The 18717-nt window shown below is 43.5% G+C and overlaps 1 protein-coding gene across 1 annotated transcript; it reads left to right on the forward strand.

Annotated features, from left to right (window-relative positions):
- Nucleotides 1-1068: 1068 nt before the first annotated feature.
- NEFM (neurofilament medium chain) lies at nt 1069-11055 on the forward strand. Its single transcript, XM_060693498.2, has 3 exons — nt 1069-2231; nt 6557-6681; nt 8729-11055. Exons 1-3 carry the CDS (start codon nt 1137-1139, stop codon nt 10440-10442), a joined length of 2934 nt encoding a protein of 977 aa, XP_060549481.2. The 5' UTR covers nt 1069-1136; the 3' UTR covers nt 10443-11055.
- Nucleotides 11056-18717: the final 7662 nt, after the last annotated feature.

Raw genomic sequence — 18717 nt, forward strand, 5'->3', positions numbered from 1 at the left:
GGAAGGAAGGAAAGAAAGAAAGAAAGAAAGAGTAAGTTCCTGAGTCTCCGGAGAAGGGCGGCATATAAATCAAATTAAAATAATAAGAAAGAAAGAAAGGAAGGAAGGAAGGAAGGAAGGAAGGAAGGAAGGAAGGAAGGAAGGAAGGAAGGAAAGAAAGAAAGAAAGAAAGAAAGAAAGAAAGAAAGAAAGAAAGAAAGAAAGAAAGAAAGTTAGTTCCTGAGTCTCCGGAGAAGGGTGGCATATAAATCAAATTAAAATAAAAAAGAAAGAAAGGAAGGAAGGAAGGAAAGGAAGGAAAGGAAGGAAAGGAAGGAAGGAAGGAAAGAAAGAAAGAAAGAAAGAAAGAAAGAAAGAAAGAAAGAAAGAAAGAGTAAGTTCCTGAGTCTCCGGAGAAGGGCGGCATATAAATCAAAATAAAAAAAATTAAAAGAAAGAAAGAAAGAAAGGAAGGAAGGAAGGAAGGAAGGAAGGAAGGAAGGAAGGAAGGAAGGAAAGAAAGGAAGGAAGGAAGGAAGGAAGGAAGGAAGGAAGGAAGGAAGGAAGGAAAGAAAGAAAGAAAGAAAGAAAGAAAGAAAGAAAGAAAGAAAGAAAGAAAGAAAGAAAGAAAGAGTAAGTTCCTGAGTCTCCGGAGAAGGGCGGCATATAAATCAAAATAAAAAAAATTAAAAGAAAGAAAGAAAGGAAGGAAGGAAGGAAGGAAGGAAGGAAGGAAGGAAGGAAGGAAAGGAAGGAAGGAAGGAAGGAAGGAAGGAAGGAAGGAAGGAAGGAAGGAAAGAAAGAAAGAAAGAAAGAAAGAAAGAAAGAAAGAAAGAAAGAAAGAAAGAAAGAAAGAAAGAAAGAAAGAAAGAAAGAGAAAGAAAGAAAGGAGGCTTATATGAATGGGGCAGACATGGATATCTGGAACCGGGCTGAAATTCTTGGCCGGGGAGAAAGCGAGAGGGGAAAGGCGTGGCTTGGCCGCGGAGGGTGGGACTTGGAGGCCCTTGGCCACGCCTTCCCCAGCACGCGCGATACCGGCCAGCCCGCCCCCTCCGGAGCCAATGTGCGGCTCCGGTATAAAAGGCGCCGCTTTTCCAGAGCCGTCCGCTGCCGGGAAAACCCGCCCAAGGCGCCTCTCCTTCAAGTCTTCCAAGATGAGCTACACGCTGGAGCCGCTGAGCAACCCGTCTTACCGGCGGATGGCCGAGAGCCGCACCACCTTCAGCCGGGCCAGCGGGTCCCCGTCGAGCGGCTTCCGTTCTCAGTCCTGGTCCCGGAGCTCGCCCAGCCCGGCCTCGTCGGCTTATAAGCGCAATGTAGGGCCGGGGCGGACTTCCTACGGCTCGACGGTGCTGAGCTCCACCGAGAGCCTCGAGCTGAGCCAGTCGTCGCTCTTCAACGGCGGAGGAGGCGGAGGAGGAGGAGGAGGAGGAGGCGGGACGGTGGAGCTGAAGTTGAGCCGCTCCAACGAGAAGGAGCAGCTGCAGGGGCTCAACGACCGCTTCGCCGGCTACATCGAGAAGGTGCACTCCCTGGAGCAGCAGAACAAGGAGCTGGAGGCCGAGTTGGCCGCCCTGCGGCAGAAGCAGGTGGGCCGTTCGCAGCTGGGCGTCGCCCTGGAGCACGAGCTCCGCGAGCTCCGCGTTGCCTTGGAGCAAGTCAACCACGAGAAGGCGGCTCTGCAGCTCGACTCGGAGCACTTGGAGGAGGACATCCAGCGCCTGAAGGAGCGCTTCGAGGACGAGGCGCGGCTCCACGAGGATGCCGAGGCCATCACCCGCGCCCTGCGGAAGGACATGGAGGAGGCGTCCATGGTCAAGGTCGAGCTGGACAAGAAGGTGCAGTCTCTGCTGGACGAGGTGGCCTTCCTGCGGGGCAACCACGAGGAAGAGGTGGGCGATCTGCTGGCCCAGATCCAAGCCTCGCACGTCCCCGTCGAGCGCAAGGACTACCTGAAGACCGACCTCTCGGCAGCCCTCAAGGAGATCCGCTCCCAGCTCGAGTGCCACTCCGACCAGAACATGCTCCAGGCCGAGGAATGGTTCAAGTGCCGCTACTCCAAGCTCACCGAAGCCGCCGAGCAGAACAAAGAAGCCATCCGCTCGGCCAAGGAAGAGATCTCCGAGTACCGGCGGCAGCTCCAGGTCAAGAGCATCGAACTGGAATCCGTCCGGGGCACGAAGGAGTCCTTGGAGCGCCAGCTGAACGACATTGAGGACCGCCACAACCAGGATCTCTCCTCTTACCACGTAAGCAGGGGGCTCGGATAGATGATCTCAGGGAGGCGGGGAGGGGAGGGGAGACTCTTCCTGGATCGGGTTCTTTGGAGCTTGTAGAACCCCGCTGGGGATTGCCACAAGGGGGAGGGGTGGAATGAAGGAGGAGGGATCCTCCTATGCGTGGATAAATGAAGATTAGATCAAAGGGGGCGTGGTGTGGCGGGATAGGGAGTGGAACTGGGAAATGACAAAGCAGTAGGTCTCTACGTCAACTGGAGGAGAAGAAAGATCCCATCCTGTCTACGTTAAACTATGATGATATGAAACTGTGATAATGGACCGATGGACCCACCTTCATGAGAAAGAAGTTAACATGGGGGGGGTTCAGCTTTAACGTTAGGGCTTTGGGAGTGGATCTAGGGCAGGAAGAGGCCCCACCCCCTACAGTCAAATGGGGATTTTGCCAGCTTTCAGGCATAATGGAATTGGGAGGGGCAGGCAAGGAGGGGGAGGGTAAGCTCTCTCTCCCTCCCTCATTAGCTCAACCATCCCTACTAAATGGGAGAGCCCTTATGACGTCCCAGTTGCAAGTCTGAGACTTGGCAGTTTGAGCCAAAGTGGAATCCATAAGTGTATAGCTCCAAGGAAAATCCATTTATAAAATGGGAGTGACCAGACAAAAAAATTTCTTTAGGGAAATTTGGGAATAGATCACGGGTCACAACACTTCTGTGAGATGCCTCTTGCTTTTCCATTCTTCCTGGCCTCCTTCCAATGTCTTTTTTTTGGGGGGGGCAGTTTCCACCAATAGGAAGTGTGAGTGTGCCAGCCCAAGAATTTCTGCCAGTGGTGCAGAGAGAAGGGGTCCTTGCACAGCTTCTTGAGGGATGCCACAAAAGGGAGGGGGGAAATGGAGCAAGGAGGAAGAAGACATTCTTGTATTATGTAGAACCTCAAGAGATGCTCTTCTTGTAACCGAGAATGGGGCGATTGGAACAGGAAATGGCACTTCAAACCTCATGACAAAAAATAAGGTGCACGAGTCCTTTTTTTAAAAAAAAAAAGTCATACTTTTATTTCAGGCCATTCAACAATGCACACGTTGAGAAGAATATGCAAGTGATCTCCGTCCAAATAGAATTCGTGCTGGATCAGAAGATACTTGGGATAAAAAGAATTGCAATTCTTGGGGTTTTCTCTCTCAAAATGCAGCTGCTAAAAAGGGATTGGTGAACGAAAATTGGTTCTGTACAGAGTTCCAGCAATCCATTTCCAAATACTATTAGCCCAGAGGGAAAAATGTATGGGGAGAAAGCTGTGGAACTGACTTCAAAGTTAATTCAACTTCCTATTTCTTTCTAAGGGTTACTAATATTGAGCCAAGCTCCAGCCTCCACAGGATCAGTTTTAAAAAGGCAAAATAGGAGAGATTCATTATGCAAAAGGAATAAAATTTAATAATGTTCAGTGGATCTCCTTAATTGCTAATAAGCTTAATCAAGCCTGCCTCTCTAACAGTATCCAAAAAATGGACATTTTTTGTCCATTTGGGGAGAAAAAGAAAAGCACTTGTGAATGGTGTTCTTTTAAGTTGTCAGCACTGATAATTACTTCATGTTTTATGCTTGGGCATCAAATATGATTCTGTGTCGGAGTTATAAATCATCTGGGTTGTAAGCCATGTCCTACAAGGTGGGGTTTTTTTTAAAAAAAACTGCATCAACAGTTTTAAAGGAAGGAAGAGTTGAAATAAGCAACAAATCAAGAATGCTCTATTCTTGTATTTATTTATTTTTTCTACAGACCCAAAGAGGCTATAAAATGGGGAAAGGGGGAAATAAAAGGATTGGAGGGAACAATTTGCATTGTAAAGCTTTGCTTTAAGCATACCTGCCATAGAAAAACCAACATTTCTAGAGTGGCAGAGTTATCTTCCTTATTGCTTCCCAAAAATCCATCTGCAGGCTGATGACTCAGCAGGAATCGGAAGAGACAGTTGCAAGATAGCTCATTACGACCAGAAAATGACAGTCATTGTGCTGTGCAGTGGGTGTTCTTTTTTGAACGAAAGTGTAACATTTTCTTTTAGAAGGCAACTGCCTGCAATGCAGAAGGTATACCTGCTCAGCCAATCTCTAAGCAGACTCAGTGAAAAAAATCCATGTTGCTATTTTTATTTCAGATCCAGTTAATCATCTCCAGTCAGGCCGTTTGGAAAGCAGACTCTGCAAATCTCAATGACTTTTCCCTGAATTAACTTGTAGGAAGAAGATAAAAAGAAAAATCCAGAAAGAAGTCCATCGGTCTTATCCTGTCCAACCCACTCCAAGGTTCTGCAATGCAGAACTTTCCGGCATCAAAAGTCATAAAGTTGTCTGGCTGGCATCAGAAGGAAGCTTTTTTCTTTTCTTTTTTTAAATTCCTCTTGGGTGACATTGAGCATTACAAAAAGAAATGTAATCTTTTAAACTTAGGCTAAACTTCAGTCAGCAAGCAGATCAGATAGGCTCTGTTTCTGGGGATAGTTTAACATCCGGCTTACCGGTATTTTAGAAATTGATGCAGTGTCATCTCCCTTGCAGCTGCAAAATTGGTCATTGCAGAAGTGCCTAATAGAAACAGTGACGGAATGTATGCCTGCAGAGTCCAATGCAGAGCAAAGGTTTCAACACTTAATAGCACCAGCTTTCTTTATATGCCGAAAATTCATTTTGTAATGCAAACTTGAAAGCCATGTCACGTTCATCGGGGATTTCCCAGGGAAAATCTCTTGCACTGCTGGAATTATCTGAACACCATGAAGAGCCTGGTTGCAGAGATTTCCCAAACTATTTGCCCAAATGTTTTTCTAGTGAAAATCTTAGAGACATGGAAAATCTGTCTCGTGCGTTAAGTACCGTATTGTTTGCATGAGTTCTGAAGACTTAATATTAACCTGTATTAAATTCCTTGGGATTTGATTAGGATATAATTACTACTTCTGCTGCATCATCCAGCTTGCCAAAACTGAACTGCAGAGAGCAGAAGGAAAGATTGCTGGTGATATCCACTCTGCTCAATTACCTTTTCTTGCTGTCATTGAAATGCTATTCCAGGGGATCTTTGGATAAAGATCCTTTTCAGAAAGCTGAACGAATATTGGAAAAAGAGTAACTTCTCACTATTCAGGTCAAAGCTGACTGTTTTGTTTGTTTGTTTGTTTTGTTTTGTTTTGTTTTTTTGAAAAAGCATCTTGGCTAAGCATTTTAGCTGCAGCACATAAATAATCTTAAATACTTTGCTGCAGAACATCAGTTTGGTCTAGTGGTTAAGTCACCCAGCTAGAGACCAGGCAGAAATGGGTGACTATGGGCCAGTTACTCACTCTCAACCCCAGGAGGCAGGCAATGGCAAACCACTTCCAAAATTTTGCCAACAAAACTTCAGGGATTAAACTAGGCAAGTCAGTGCTGACTCAGAGAAGTGTATATACTGTACACAGTACAAATAAGTTACAGGCATTTTTGTTGTTAGAAAAGATATAGTTTTTTCAAGATGCCACTTTTTTTTATTTATTATTAAATTTTTATACCGCCCCCTCTCCCGAAGGACTTGGGGCAGTGAACAGCCAAGATTTAAAAAACATACAATATAAACATTAAAATACATTTAAATCCAAAATTAAATCCAATTTAAAATGCCTTATCCATAACCCTATAATTAAAACAAATTTAAAATTTCCACATTAAAAGGGGGAAGATTTAGGCCACTTTCTTGCCCAAATGAGATGATTCTAATTCTCAAACCGCCAACATTTATTTCCCCAAAAATGGCATGATTTATAAAAGAAAACTAAATCCAGATAACCATCAGAATGTTGATATTTTTAAGTTCAGCCTTTTTTTTTTAAGCCTGGAGCCTTCAACGGACCGCATTTCCCATCTGCCTTAGCCAGCTTGGCCAACTACGGGACTTGATGGGAATTGTCCTCCAAGCATTTAGAGAGTGCCAGGTTGGAAAAGAACTTTTCGATTTTTAGAAATAGTTCTTAAAAAATTTTTAATAAAAGGGATACTCCAGTAAGGATTTTTTTTCTACAAACGAATAATAGCATCCTAGGATTTTCTTCAATCTATTGCTGCTTAACTTTGAGAATCTCAGCTGTTAAAAAAAAAAAATTCTTAAGAGTAATTCTGGTCAAGATTGTGAATTCATTATCCTTTAATTCTACTTTCAATCTGGTTGTTTTTATCTCTGTTTCTAGTTTGTCATCTTCCCCACTTCATCTTCTCCTTCAATTCTCCCGCCCCCCCGTATCCAACTGTGCCTGAGATTTTTGTACCCATCCTCAAGAACCATCTATGTCTTGGTTGCAGGATACCATCCAACAGCTTGAAAATGAGCTGAGGGGTACCAAGTGGGAGATGGCCCGTCATTTGAGGGAATACCAAGACCTCCTGAATGTCAAGATGGCTCTCGATATTGAAATTGCTGCTTACAGGTATGGAAAACGCAATGCAGATGTAACCAGACAGGCATTTCTATGGCTGACATTTTTAGCTGCAGCACAACTCGATTGCAACAGAGGAGGCACTGTGGCTGCTAGCAGGGAGTTTTCAAAGAGTTTAGCACTCTTTGAATTGATACCTGGCCAAGTAATCATGATTTTTGCCTTCTTAAGTAACTTTGTTTTCTGTGTAAGTAGAAAGCTACCCAATTCCTTTGATGGAACATTTCTTGGCTTGAAAGAGATCAACTGTGATTTTCAATGGACTATGCTTTTGTCCTAAGTGTAATTATTAATTATTTCCTGCTGAAATCAACCAAAATTATATTTGGGTAGCAGCGTCATGCTATGGAACTACCATATTAACACAGTCCTTGCTGAAATGAGTAGACTCGTAGTGGCTGCTGTTTCTTGAAGTTCATTTTTTCCCTTTCTCATTTTGTTGCCTACAAAATGTAGCTGCTGCAACCCAGAATGGAAAGTTTTCTTCTTTTAAACACCTTTAGAAACCCCCAAAGGAAAAATTATATTAAACTTTCAAAGTTTTTTTTTTGTTTTCATTTTATATTTCACGGTATCATAGCTATCATTATGTCATTGCTATTGATCTATTGTTATTAGGATTAGGATTATTATTATTAGGATTATTATTATTATTATTATTAGGATTATTTGGGATTTTTCCAAAAATCAGATAAACAAGCTCCAGGAGATTGTTAATCTAGGAGACTATTTTGATCACAAGTTTCCAAATAAATAGTGCAATTGGCCCTTGTTGTCTGCATTAAACATTTATATCTGATTACAAATAAAAGATTTTTTTTTTATTTTGTTTGTTGGATGCTGCTACTGGATACTGTATGCCTGTATTTTTTTTATCCAAGAAGAGATTTTAATTCTATAACAATAAGTCATTATAATAAATAAATATTTATTATAATGACTTATTGTTATAGAATTAAAATTCCTTGAGCAACTTCCTTGAGTTTAAATGTTTCCAACATAGATCTGTTTTGAAAGTGTTAGAATGTGCTAATGTGCATGTATGCAAAGGAAATTGCTCTTAAGAAAAATCATACCTTTCATCTTAAATGATTCAATTTTTTTGTTCACTTCAATGGCAAAAGGATTAATTTAGTACATGGAGTACTATTTGCAAACAATAGTTAGAAATTCCAGTGGTCATTTGTCTTGGCATTCAAAGTTGCTAACTAACTGTTCAGGAGGAAAATAGCAACAATTGTAGGTATTATTAGTTTACTACAAAAAGGAAAAAAAATGTGTAAAGGGCACAATTCAGCCATATTTTAAGCATACTGTCACTGATATAAAAAAACTGTAGATTGGTCATTGGGCCTAATCTGCATTCCAGTTCATGCAACAGCTTTTTAAACCAATGCAAGGTTCTTTAAAGGCTATACAATACTTCTAAAATACTCACTACTTCTAAAAGTAGACTCCTCTTTATATTTGTGAATGATCTCTCAGAAATATACCTAATCTGGAAAATGGAGATATAAATTATGCAGATGTAAACTGGTGGTTGTTTCCTCTATATTTCTTAATCCTGAGAGGAGGATGTGAATTGGAAGTTAATGACCAATCGTATCTCTTCCACTCATATCAGCAAAGTGGTTCAGAAAGAGAATATTAAGGAGCGTAAAATGCCACTGCTCTCTTTATTAAAGAGAGAATACCCATTTCAGCTTCTTACAGAGATGTCCATCTGTCTTTGGGTGTATACAAGGAGCAATGGTGGCGCAGTGGTTAGAATGCAGTATTGCAGGCTAATTCTGCTGACTGCCAAGGCTTCGATTCTCACCGGCTCAAGGTTGACTCAGCCTTCCATCCTTCTGATGTTGGTAAAATACATTGTTGGGGTCAATATACTGACTCTGTAAACCACTTAGAGAGGGCTGTAAAGTGAGTGTGAAGTGGTATATAAATCTAAGTGCTGTTGCTATATGCACACATATGCATGCACACCTTTGCCTTGAGATATTAGTGATGCCTATTCACAGTTTCCCTCTTATTTCTGTAGGAAACTTCTTGAGGGTGAAGAAACAAGATTCAGTGCCTTTTCTGGAAGCATCACTGGGCCAACATTCACACATAGGCAACCTTCCATAACAATATCAACCACCAAAATACAGAAATCAAAAGCTGAACCACCAAAATTAAAGGTCCAACACAAGTTTGTAGAAGAAATAATTGAAGAGACCAAAGTAGAAGATGAGAAAACTGAACTGGATGAAGCTCTTGAAGCCATGGCTGAAGAACTGGCTGCAGAAACTCTAGCAGGTGAAGAAAAAGAGGAAGAAATTCTAGAAGAGGAAATTATAGCAGAGGAAAAGGCTGAAGTTGCAGCTGCAGCCCCAGAAGAGGAAGGGGAAGAAGAAGAAGAAGAAGGGGAAGAAGATGATGAAGGTGCAAAATCTGATGAGGCACAAGAAGGATCAGAAAAAGAAGAAGAAAAAAGTGAAAAGGGAGAAGGTGAGGAAGAAGGTGAAGAAGAAGCAGGTGAAGGAGAAGCTGAGGAAGCTGAACCTGAAGTAGCAGAAGAGGCTGAAGGAGATGTAGAAGAAGTCATTGCACCAGAGAAGGTAGAAAAGGTGAAAACATCTCCTCCCAAATCACCCCCCAAATCACCTGTGACAGAAGAAAGTAAAGAAGACGAAGGGGGTGATCAAGAGGGCAAGGCAGCAGAAGAAGAAGAAACAGAAAAAGCAGAATCCCCAGCAAAAATAGCATCTCCTGAAAAACCGAGCACTCCAGACAAAGGATCTCCAGAAAAAGCAGGAAGCCCAGAAAAGGCTGGGACTCCAGAGAAAGCAGGGACTCCAGAGAAGGCAGCTTCTCCAGAGAAGGCAGGGACTCCAGAGAAGGCAGCCTCTCCAGTGAAAGCAGGGACTCCAGAAAAAGCAGGGACTCCAGAGAAGGCTGGAACTCCAGAAAAAGCAGGGACTCCAGAGAAGGCAGCCTCTCCAGAAAAAGCAGGGACTCCAGAGAAGGCTGGAACTCCAGAAAAAGCAGGGACTCCAGAGAAGGCAGCCTCACCAGAGAAGGCAGGGACTCCAGAGAAGGTTGGAACTCCAGAAAAAGCAGGGACTCCAGAGAAGGCAGCCTCTCCAGAAAAAGCAGGGACTCCAGAGAAGGCTGGAACTCCAGAAAAAGCAGGGACTCCAGAGAAGGCTGCATCTCCAGAGAAAGCAGGGACTCCAGAGAAGGCTTCATCTCCAGAGAAAGCAGGGACTCCAGAGAAGGCAGGGATTCCAGAGAAGGCTGCCTCTCCTGAAAAGCCAAGCTCACCAGTGAAAGATGTGGAAGAGGTCATCTCCACCACCAAGGCAGCCACCGTTGGTGCAGAAAAAGAATCAAAAGAAAAAGCTTCCAAGGAATCCACTAAAGAAGACATAGCAGTCAACGGGGAGGTTGACGATAAGGGGGAGGAAGAAGACGACTCAAAGCAAGAAGAAGATAAAGGCGTCATCACCAACGGTCTGGATGTGAGCCCCTCTGAGGAGGAGGAGAAGAAGGGGAAGAGTGAAGAGAAAGTCGTGGTGACAAAAAAAGTCGAGAAGATCACCAGCGAGGATGACGGCACCACCACCTACATCACCAAGTCTGTCACCGTCACCCAGAAGACGGAAGAACACGACGACACCATGGCCGAGAAACTGGTGTCCACCAAGACGGTGGAGAAGGTGACTTCTTCACACGCCATAGTCAAAGAAATCAAGGAAAACGGTGACTAAAATCAATCATTTCTCCCTTCTCTAAAGAGCTTGGATCGGTGCAAAAGGTTAAGCCATACGACAGCTGCAAAAAAAAAAATGCATGAAAGTGGCGGCTTCTCAGCAGAACGAGTTCTCTCATGGCATCTCCAAAAGGACTGTTGGTTTTCCTTTCTTCTGATATACTTATGATTTCTGTGCCATACCAGACCCAGGGGTTGGGGAGGGGGATGCATGTAAGCCCGGTGCACTCCCTCTGCAGAACTTTGGGGATTTATTGATTTATTTATTTTGAAAATCATGCATGAGCTGTTTACTCTTCCAGGGGAAGTTGCTGAATTTTTCCTAAGCTGCTGTTTGGACGCTTCTGAGGAATGTCTTCAGATGTATTATGCAAAGAATAAACTGAGCCAAATAAACAATAACAAAAGAATGAATTTAAAAAAAAAAAATACCCTGAATTTCTCCTAGCCTTAAGCTACTTAACAATTATGTTTACCTCACTGGTGCAATTAAGATGGACTTCTGTCCATGAGAGAGCCTACGTTGACATGCACAGTATGCAGCCTTTTGTTGTTTGATGTTAAGCAGTCACAGCCGTTTGTGCTCAATAAAGGTCATATTGGAAATGAAATTGGTTGGCTAGAATCTTTGCTTTCTCTCCGAGGTCAAAACATTTTAAGGGTTTAGCTTAGTTTAGCTTAGCTTAGCTTAGCTTAGTTTATCTTAGCTTTTATTAGCTTATCTTAGCTTAGCTTAGCTTAGTTTAGCTTAGCGTCGTTGCACATGGTACGACGAAATTAAATGCCGTCTTCAGTGTACGTTATAACTATAAAAATAAAAACACAAACATACAAACAAACAAACATTTGCATTCTATATAATTGAAATTGAAAACCCGATATTGCACTATACCGTAGAATTCAATATCGTTATTGCCCTGGGAGAGAAGCTGTTTTTCAGCCTATTTGCCCTTGTTTTTATTATCCTGTACCGTCTGCCAGATGGTAATAGTTCAAAAAAAAAAGTGCCCAGGATGAGATGGATCTTTAAGAATGTTTTGAACTTTCTTAAGGCAGCGGGAGCTATAAAGCTCTTCCAAAGAGGGGAAAGAGCAACCAATGATCCTCTAGGCAATGACATTGACCCTCTGCAGTGCTATCCTATCTGCCACTGAGCAATTGGCAATCCATACACAGGTGCAGTAAGTTAAAATACTCTCTATGGTGCAGCGGTAGAAGGTCACCGGGAGTTTTCCATTCAGTTGTTGTTTCCTGAGAAGTCTCGGATAGTATAAACTCTGTTGGGCCCTTTTGACCAATGCTGCAATGTGAATGCCCCGGGTCAGGTCCTCTTTTATGATAACACCCAGAAACTTAAAACTGGCCACTTAAAACTGGCTCGGTAAGGTCTTTGCGGTTATCTAAGAGCAGAGAACTTGAAAAACTAAACTGCAGAAGTATGTTCAAAATTGCACCCTCCCAATTCACACACATCTGCAGGAATATTTAGTGCTCAACTCACTGGCATTTTGCAGCGACAAAAACCCAAAGTAAAAGTAAAAGTAACACAACCCAGTAGCTCTTGGAATTAAATGTCTTCATTGCAACTTGGAGTTTTGGGGTTCATAAATGGGAAGGAAATCCCTGCAACAGGAAATGTAATTCTCTGCTTGTCCTCAACCCGGCCCAAATATTAGGGATATTTTTTTCTGACCCAGCTTTCCAAACACGGCAAACCCTCTCAAGTTAACTCAAAAATTCCTTTATTAGGAGCACCAGCAGCCCCGGCAAAAAGTTTCTCTCTCAACATCGGCTAATATGAGCCGAGGTGGCGCAGTGGTTAGAGTGCAGTACTGCAGCTACTTCAGCTGACTGCTAGTTCAGGAGATCAGCGGATCAAATCTCACCGGCTCAAGGTTGACTCAGCCTTCCATCCTTCCGAGGTGGGTAAAATGAGGACCCAGACTGTTGGGGGCAATGTGCTATTTAGTATACTGTCTTTGGTGTAAGCCGCCCAGAGTCCTCGGAGAGTGGGCGGCATAGAAATATGAATAATAAAATAAAAATAAATAAATAACAAGTCCGTCCAGTCAGAAGATGAATAGTTGTTTGCCACATCTATTCATCTCTTCCCCTTGCCTTTTATCACCAGAGCTAGGGTGGGGCTTTGCTAGCAGCAGTGGCTCTTCCATCCCAAGAACCGGCCCATTGATTTCCATTGCTCTCCTCTCCTCTGCCTTCTGTGCATCTGCCTGTCAGGCACTGGACCCATCTGTTCCTCCTCTTCCTCATCAGCCACCTTCAGATTTGGGGGCTGTTGACTCTCCATCTGAGGGCTGGCGGATGGCTCAGGCTCCGTCTCTGTCTCTCTCTCTCTCTCTGACAGCTACATTCTCTCTTCCTCCTCGGAGCTCTCAGGTTGCCCTGACTCCCACGCCTCCTCCTCCTCTGATTAGGCTGCTGGAGGGGCCGGAGGCCGACTGGCCACAACAGATATGTACATGCACAAGGATGTAGTTGTACATGTGGAATTAAATAAAATAAACTATCCATTTAGTTCTCCCAGAATAATCAACAACAAAAGCACCTTTGGGACAAATAAATGGGAGGTTTGCTCTAAAATAATATATAATTTGGCCCTGAGAGATTTCTTCCTTCTGCTGTTAAGTCACAATAATTGAATTACAAATGAAATAATCATTTGAGTCAGGGGTGGGTTCTACTTACCTTTACTACCGGTTTGCAACGGGATCGCTTCTGATGACGTCAGGGTCAGTGGGCGGAGCCTCCTGCTAGTTTTACTACTGGTTCTATAGAACTGGTCCAAACCGGGGACAACCCACCACTGATTTGAGTCCATAGCCAAAATATTGCTTTACAAAGGATTCTGAATTTGGTTCTTTTTTAAGCACAGGTGCACCTTGGAGTGAATAATTGAGCCCACTAGAAAATAGATAAGATTGCAAGGCACCCTGAACCAAATCCTTTTAATGGTGAAGGGGACTCCACACCCATTTGCACTACTCCGGTGACCCTGAAGACACAGACAAGCCTCCAAGTGGCCTCAATGACTCTCTAAAAGTATGCAAATGACCAGCTGTCTGCAAGGAATATAAATCTTATATAATATAATAAATATAATATAATATAATATAATATAATATAATATAATATAATATAATATAATATAATATAATATAATATATATATATATAGAGAGAGAGAGAGAGAGATTTCATCCCACCATGGCCATTTTAACATCTTTCAACATAGGAAAAAAACCCTGATTGCAAAAATATCGCACATTTATACCTATGAATCAAAAGAAATAAATATTTGACCTCTACAGGGAGGAGTCACAAAATATGGGTGTGTCTGCATAATTTTTTTTTTTAATTTGATTTATATGCCGCCCTTCTCTGGAGACTCAGGGCAGCTTACAATGCGTTAAGCAATAGCCTTCATACTTTTGTATATTTTTACAAAGTCAGCTTACTGCCCCCACAAACTGGGTCCTCAATTTACCTACCTTAGAAAGGATGGAAGGCTGAGTCAACCTTGAGCCTGGCAAGAGTCAAACTTACTAATTGCAGACAGCTGGAGTTAAATTACAATGCATTAGTCTGCTGAGCTATCCAGGCTCCTAATTAATTACTTAATTAATTAATCTTTCCATTCCAACTATCCAGTCAGAGATGAAGAAGCTTCTTGGATGAGAAACGAAACATCTTCAAAGAAAAACAAAGTCCAGTTGCTTCCTGAAAAAGCACTTTTGGGAGAAGTTATGGAATGCACTGGAACTAAAATTTTCAGATGTTATTCTGGTATTACGGCAATATCTGTCTTATATGTTTTTCCTCTGCAGTTTTCATATATCATCGGCCTTTAGATAGCTCGAAACTGCACCATTTATTTTTCAGCAGTTGAGAAAGAGTCAGGACTACCAAAAAAAAGGAATCTGATTGACTACTGTGGTATACAAAAATCGGGGGAAATGCCAACCTTGCATCTTGCCCCCTACATTAATCAATAAAATTAAACTATCTTTCATACCAATTGAGCCGTCCTTGGGAAAAATTGTTCAGAAAACAGAAAATGAATAGTAAGCAAATAATTCATTTTTATTTGTTATTGATTCATTCAATTTGTATGTCTGCTTATCTCAGCAATTGACTCTGAGTGACAAACAACCATGCAACTTGCTAGATCCCAAAGGTGCTTTTCCAAAACTGGACTTTCTTGTTTTTTTTCCTTGAAAACATTTTGCTTCTCATCCAAGAAGCCTTTTGAAAAAGCACCTTTAGGATAACCATGACTTGGATGATTGAGAATCTCCGTAGACATTTAGCCAATCTTGTTAGATGTTCATCCTGCTTTTGTCTAAGAGCTAAAATCCATCTAGATCAGGGGTCTCCAATCTTGGCAAATTTAAGCCTGGTGGACTTCAACTCCCAGAATTCCCCAGCCAGCTTTGCTCCCTCCCCCCCTCCCATTTGCTAAGTACAGAGCCAAGATGGCACAGTGGTTAGAGTGCAGTACTGCAGCTACTTCAGCTGACTGCTAGTTCAGCAGATCAGCAGATCAAATCTCATCACCTCAAGGTTGACTCAGCCTTCTGTTCTGTCCCCGTACCACGCACACATACCCACAGACGGCCCGGAGTTAATAAGCCACACGATAAAGTGCGATGCTTCGATGATAAAGCTGGCAGCAACCCAGTGGCTAGCTGCCAATTCAGACTTTACTCACACAAAACAAAGATTAGACTGCAGCATTCCGATAAAACAGGCAGAGTGTCAATAATACAAGGACTAGTCCAAATGCAGTCCGATAAAGCAGGCAAAGTCCAGTAACGCAGAGATCATGGAGTATTTCCAGTTTTTTCTCGTCACAAACTGAACACCCCATTTATACCCTGTGGGGTGTGATCCAGTGACTCAGCTAGTCTCTGGCATGCCTTCCCCTCTGCTGTGCATGCTTCTCCCTGCGCCTCTGTTGAGGGTCCAGCCAGCACTTATCTTCCTCGTCGCTGTCCTCCTGTGGCTGCGGGGATGTGCTTGGCTCTGAGCCTATCGTTTCGCCTTCGATGTCCTCCGGAGGCATTGCCAGAGAGGAGGGTCCTGGAGAGGGAGGCCATGCCAGCTCCTCTCCCTCACTCTCAGAGTCTGCATCTGTCGATAGCCCAGGCTCAGGCAACGGAGCCACAACACTTCCATCCTTCCGAGGTGGGTAAAATGAGGACCCAGATTGTTGGGGGCAATATGCTAATGAAATATGTTAATATGCAATATGTTATATGCTATATGCTAACTTTGTAAACTGCTTAGAGAGGGCTGTAAAGCACTTTGAAGCGGTATAGAAGTCTAACTAATAAATAAATAAAAATAAATAAGTAGCCCTCTGAATAGCCAACAGAGTTGTCCCATGCTCTGTTCCCTTTTTTTAATTGCTGTTGCTGGTTTCCTCCTCTCTTTTGTTGCAATGCGTCAAAAGAAACCTGGTCCAACTCCAGAGTTCATAAAACATGATGGATATTCCTAGTGATTAATACTTGCATCAGGGGAAACTCAATCCTGGGTTATCCTCTGTTTGAGATGCTTAGCTTTCCTTCAGTTTATAGTACTGATTCCACAAAAGTTACAGGGAGCTTGAAAATGAAACAGGGAAGGAAGAATTTTTTAATATATTTGATACAGGGAAGGTGGTTTCTCCCATGCACTATTTGCACTGAATTCAAGGGAACATGCTGCTAAATAAAGAATCTGTTCTTTCAAGCAAATGAATGCAAGAACTGGATTTTGGGAAGATATGAACAAATTACAAGAGTCGATTGAAAATTGGTTAGCATTTACAGTATTGACTTTCTAATCTAAGCCAATATTTAGTGTTGTTTTTCAGTGATTGGTCAATATGTTGTGACTCTGACTCCCGAGCCTGTCCTCATGGAGGAAGAGGACTCAGAAAGTGAGGGGGAGGAACTGACAAGGCCTTCCTCTCCAGGACCCTCCTCTCTGGCAATGCCTCAGGTTCCATCTGAAGGCCAGGAGGAGGGCATTTTGGAGCACCCATTGTTAGAGAGTGATAATGATGAATCCTGGCTTGATCCCAGGCAGCGTCGGAGGGAGAAGCATGCGCAGCAAAGGAAGAGGCGTGGGAGGGCCAGGGATTGAGCTGAGTCACTGAGCCACACCCCACAAGGGATAAAAGGGGGCGTGATTGCTTGGCAGGCTTTATGACAGACAAAAGTTTAAACTCTAAAGAGTCACATCATGAATCCTGCACTTCGGCTCAGATATATTTGGACTAAACTCTTGTGGATAATTTGTCGCTCTGGAAACAGATAAGGCCTCTCCTGCTTTTTGCGAGTACTAATTGGACTTGGCAGGCGTTTTACAGTTAGCTGCCAGAACTCTCATCTGCCAGGAATTCTGGTCTGTTTATACAATAAATTATTGGCAGACGTCTTTGATATTGTATTTGTCTGTGTGAGGATGGGGGACAGAACACAATAGCTTAAGCAGTAAAAGGTTAAAAACAGATTCTGCTAAGCATTTGGGTGTTTGTTTCAGCCCTCACTAAACACAACCATTATGGCCAACAGCAAGACATTAGGATCTCTATATCAGGGTTCCAAGTAACGCACCCAACAGAATCAAAACTCCAAGGCAGGCATGTTCCTCAAAGTATAGATTTATTAGGCATGTCTTATTGGCACATCTGGGAAAACCCGACTCTAAACTTCCCTCAAGTTTCCCTCTAGTTAAAGGTATTGTTTTCTTTCTCCTGCCCATGTAGTCCATCACATGGTCCAATCAGGTCACCATCCAACGGTCACTTGGTCTCAAATCCCATCTCCACAGCTTGACTCATCTCCGCTGTGGCAGCCCTGAAGGTGCCGAGGGAAAATGGCTCCAGGGCTGACACTCTAGTCCAATGATGGCGAACCTATGGCATGCATGCCAGAGGTGGGCACACATGCCATCACCCAGCTGCTCTTCTGGTTTCTACCTGTTTTCAGGCCTTTTTCAGGTTGTTTTTGGGGCTGTTTTCAGGCCATTTTTTTGGATCGTTTTCAGGCCGTTTCTGGGCCGAAAAACGGCCTGAAAAAAAGGCCGAAAAACAGGCACGGGTGCACTGGCCAGCTGGTCTTCACAGGTGCCAGAGCACCAGAAAACAGCCTAAAATGGCCAAAAACCTGGCCTTTTTTCGGGCAGTTTCTGGGCCTTTTTTCGGCTGTTTTCCAAGCCATTTTCAGGCCTTTTTGGAGCTTTTTTCCGGGCAGTTTTCAGGCCCGAACAATGGCCAAAAAATAGGCATGTGTGCACCGGCCGGCTGGTCTTTGGATTTCCAGTGCTCTGGCACACACATATGGACGCACATTCCGGTTTGGGCACTCGGTGCTAAAAAGGTTCGCCATCACTGCTCTAGTCCAATAATTGGGGGAACCTTAAATTATCTGTCCCTGAGTTAAACATAAGACATCTGGAAGTTCTGTATAATTGGTTTGCTTCTAGCACTGTACGTAAACATCACTATAATCGAACTCGAAACTTAAATCAAGCTGTTGGCTTGATTTTCTCACAGGGTAATGTGATTTGATTTCCTCTACTTTAGAGCACAAGTGTTCGGCCTTGGAAACCTTAAGAACTGGGTACTTCAATTTCCAGCATTCTAGGCGCTAAAGTCCACAGAAGGGTTGGGATTCAGCCGGTTCGGTCCGCTTCAGGCTAACCGGATGCTAATTTTACATCTGGTTCACCGAACCGATAGGACTGGCTGGCCCGACCCGGCCCCGCCCACCCCACCCCTCCCAGGAGTCTCCATGAGGCCCGTTTTGGATGCCAGGTAAATGCAGCACCTGCACAGAGGCTCTGGGAGGGTGAAAAACAGGCCTCCCGGAAGTTCCGGAAGTCTGGAAATGGGCCCATTTCCAGCCTCCAGAGGGTCTCCGGAATCCAAGGGAGGCCATTTGCGCCCTCCTGGAGGCTCGAGGAAAGCCTCCAGAGCTTGGGGAGGGTGAAAACGCCTCCCCCCCATGCCGCTGTGGTGCAGAAGGCCAAGGAGGCCACGGCCACCATGGCCACGCCCACCCAGCAACTGGGCAGAGAACCGGTTTCTAAAATTTTGGAATCCCACCACTGATCCACAGGTCTTAAAGTTGCCAAGGATGGACAGCCCTACTTTAAAGCTTATGAGTGAAAACGATCAAGTCACCTTAAAGAAACAAATGTTAAAGAAACCTAAAACAGGGTATGTTTAATGAAAGTGGCGGCTGACCATTAGAAAGCCAGGCC

Source organism: Pantherophis guttatus, chromosome 9 (assembly GCF_059756535.1).
Source record: "Pantherophis guttatus breed Tessera chromosome 9, ASM5975653v1, whole genome shotgun sequence".
NCBI classification, from domain to species: Eukaryota; Metazoa; Chordata; class Lepidosauria; order Squamata; family Colubridae; genus Pantherophis; species Pantherophis guttatus.

Coding starts and splice junctions, on each gene's coding strand:
- NEFM (XM_060693498.2), top strand. CDS start 1,137: ATGAGCTACACGCTGGAGCCGCTGAGCAACCCGTCTTACCGGCGGATG. Junction 2,232..6,556: donor AGGATCTCTCCTCTTACCAC/GTAAGCAGGGGG, acceptor TCTTGGTTGCAG/GATACCATCCAACAGCTTGA. Junction 6,682..8,728: donor ATTGAAATTGCTGCTTACAG/GTATGGAAAACG, acceptor TTATTTCTGTAG/GAAACTTCTTGAGGGTGAAG.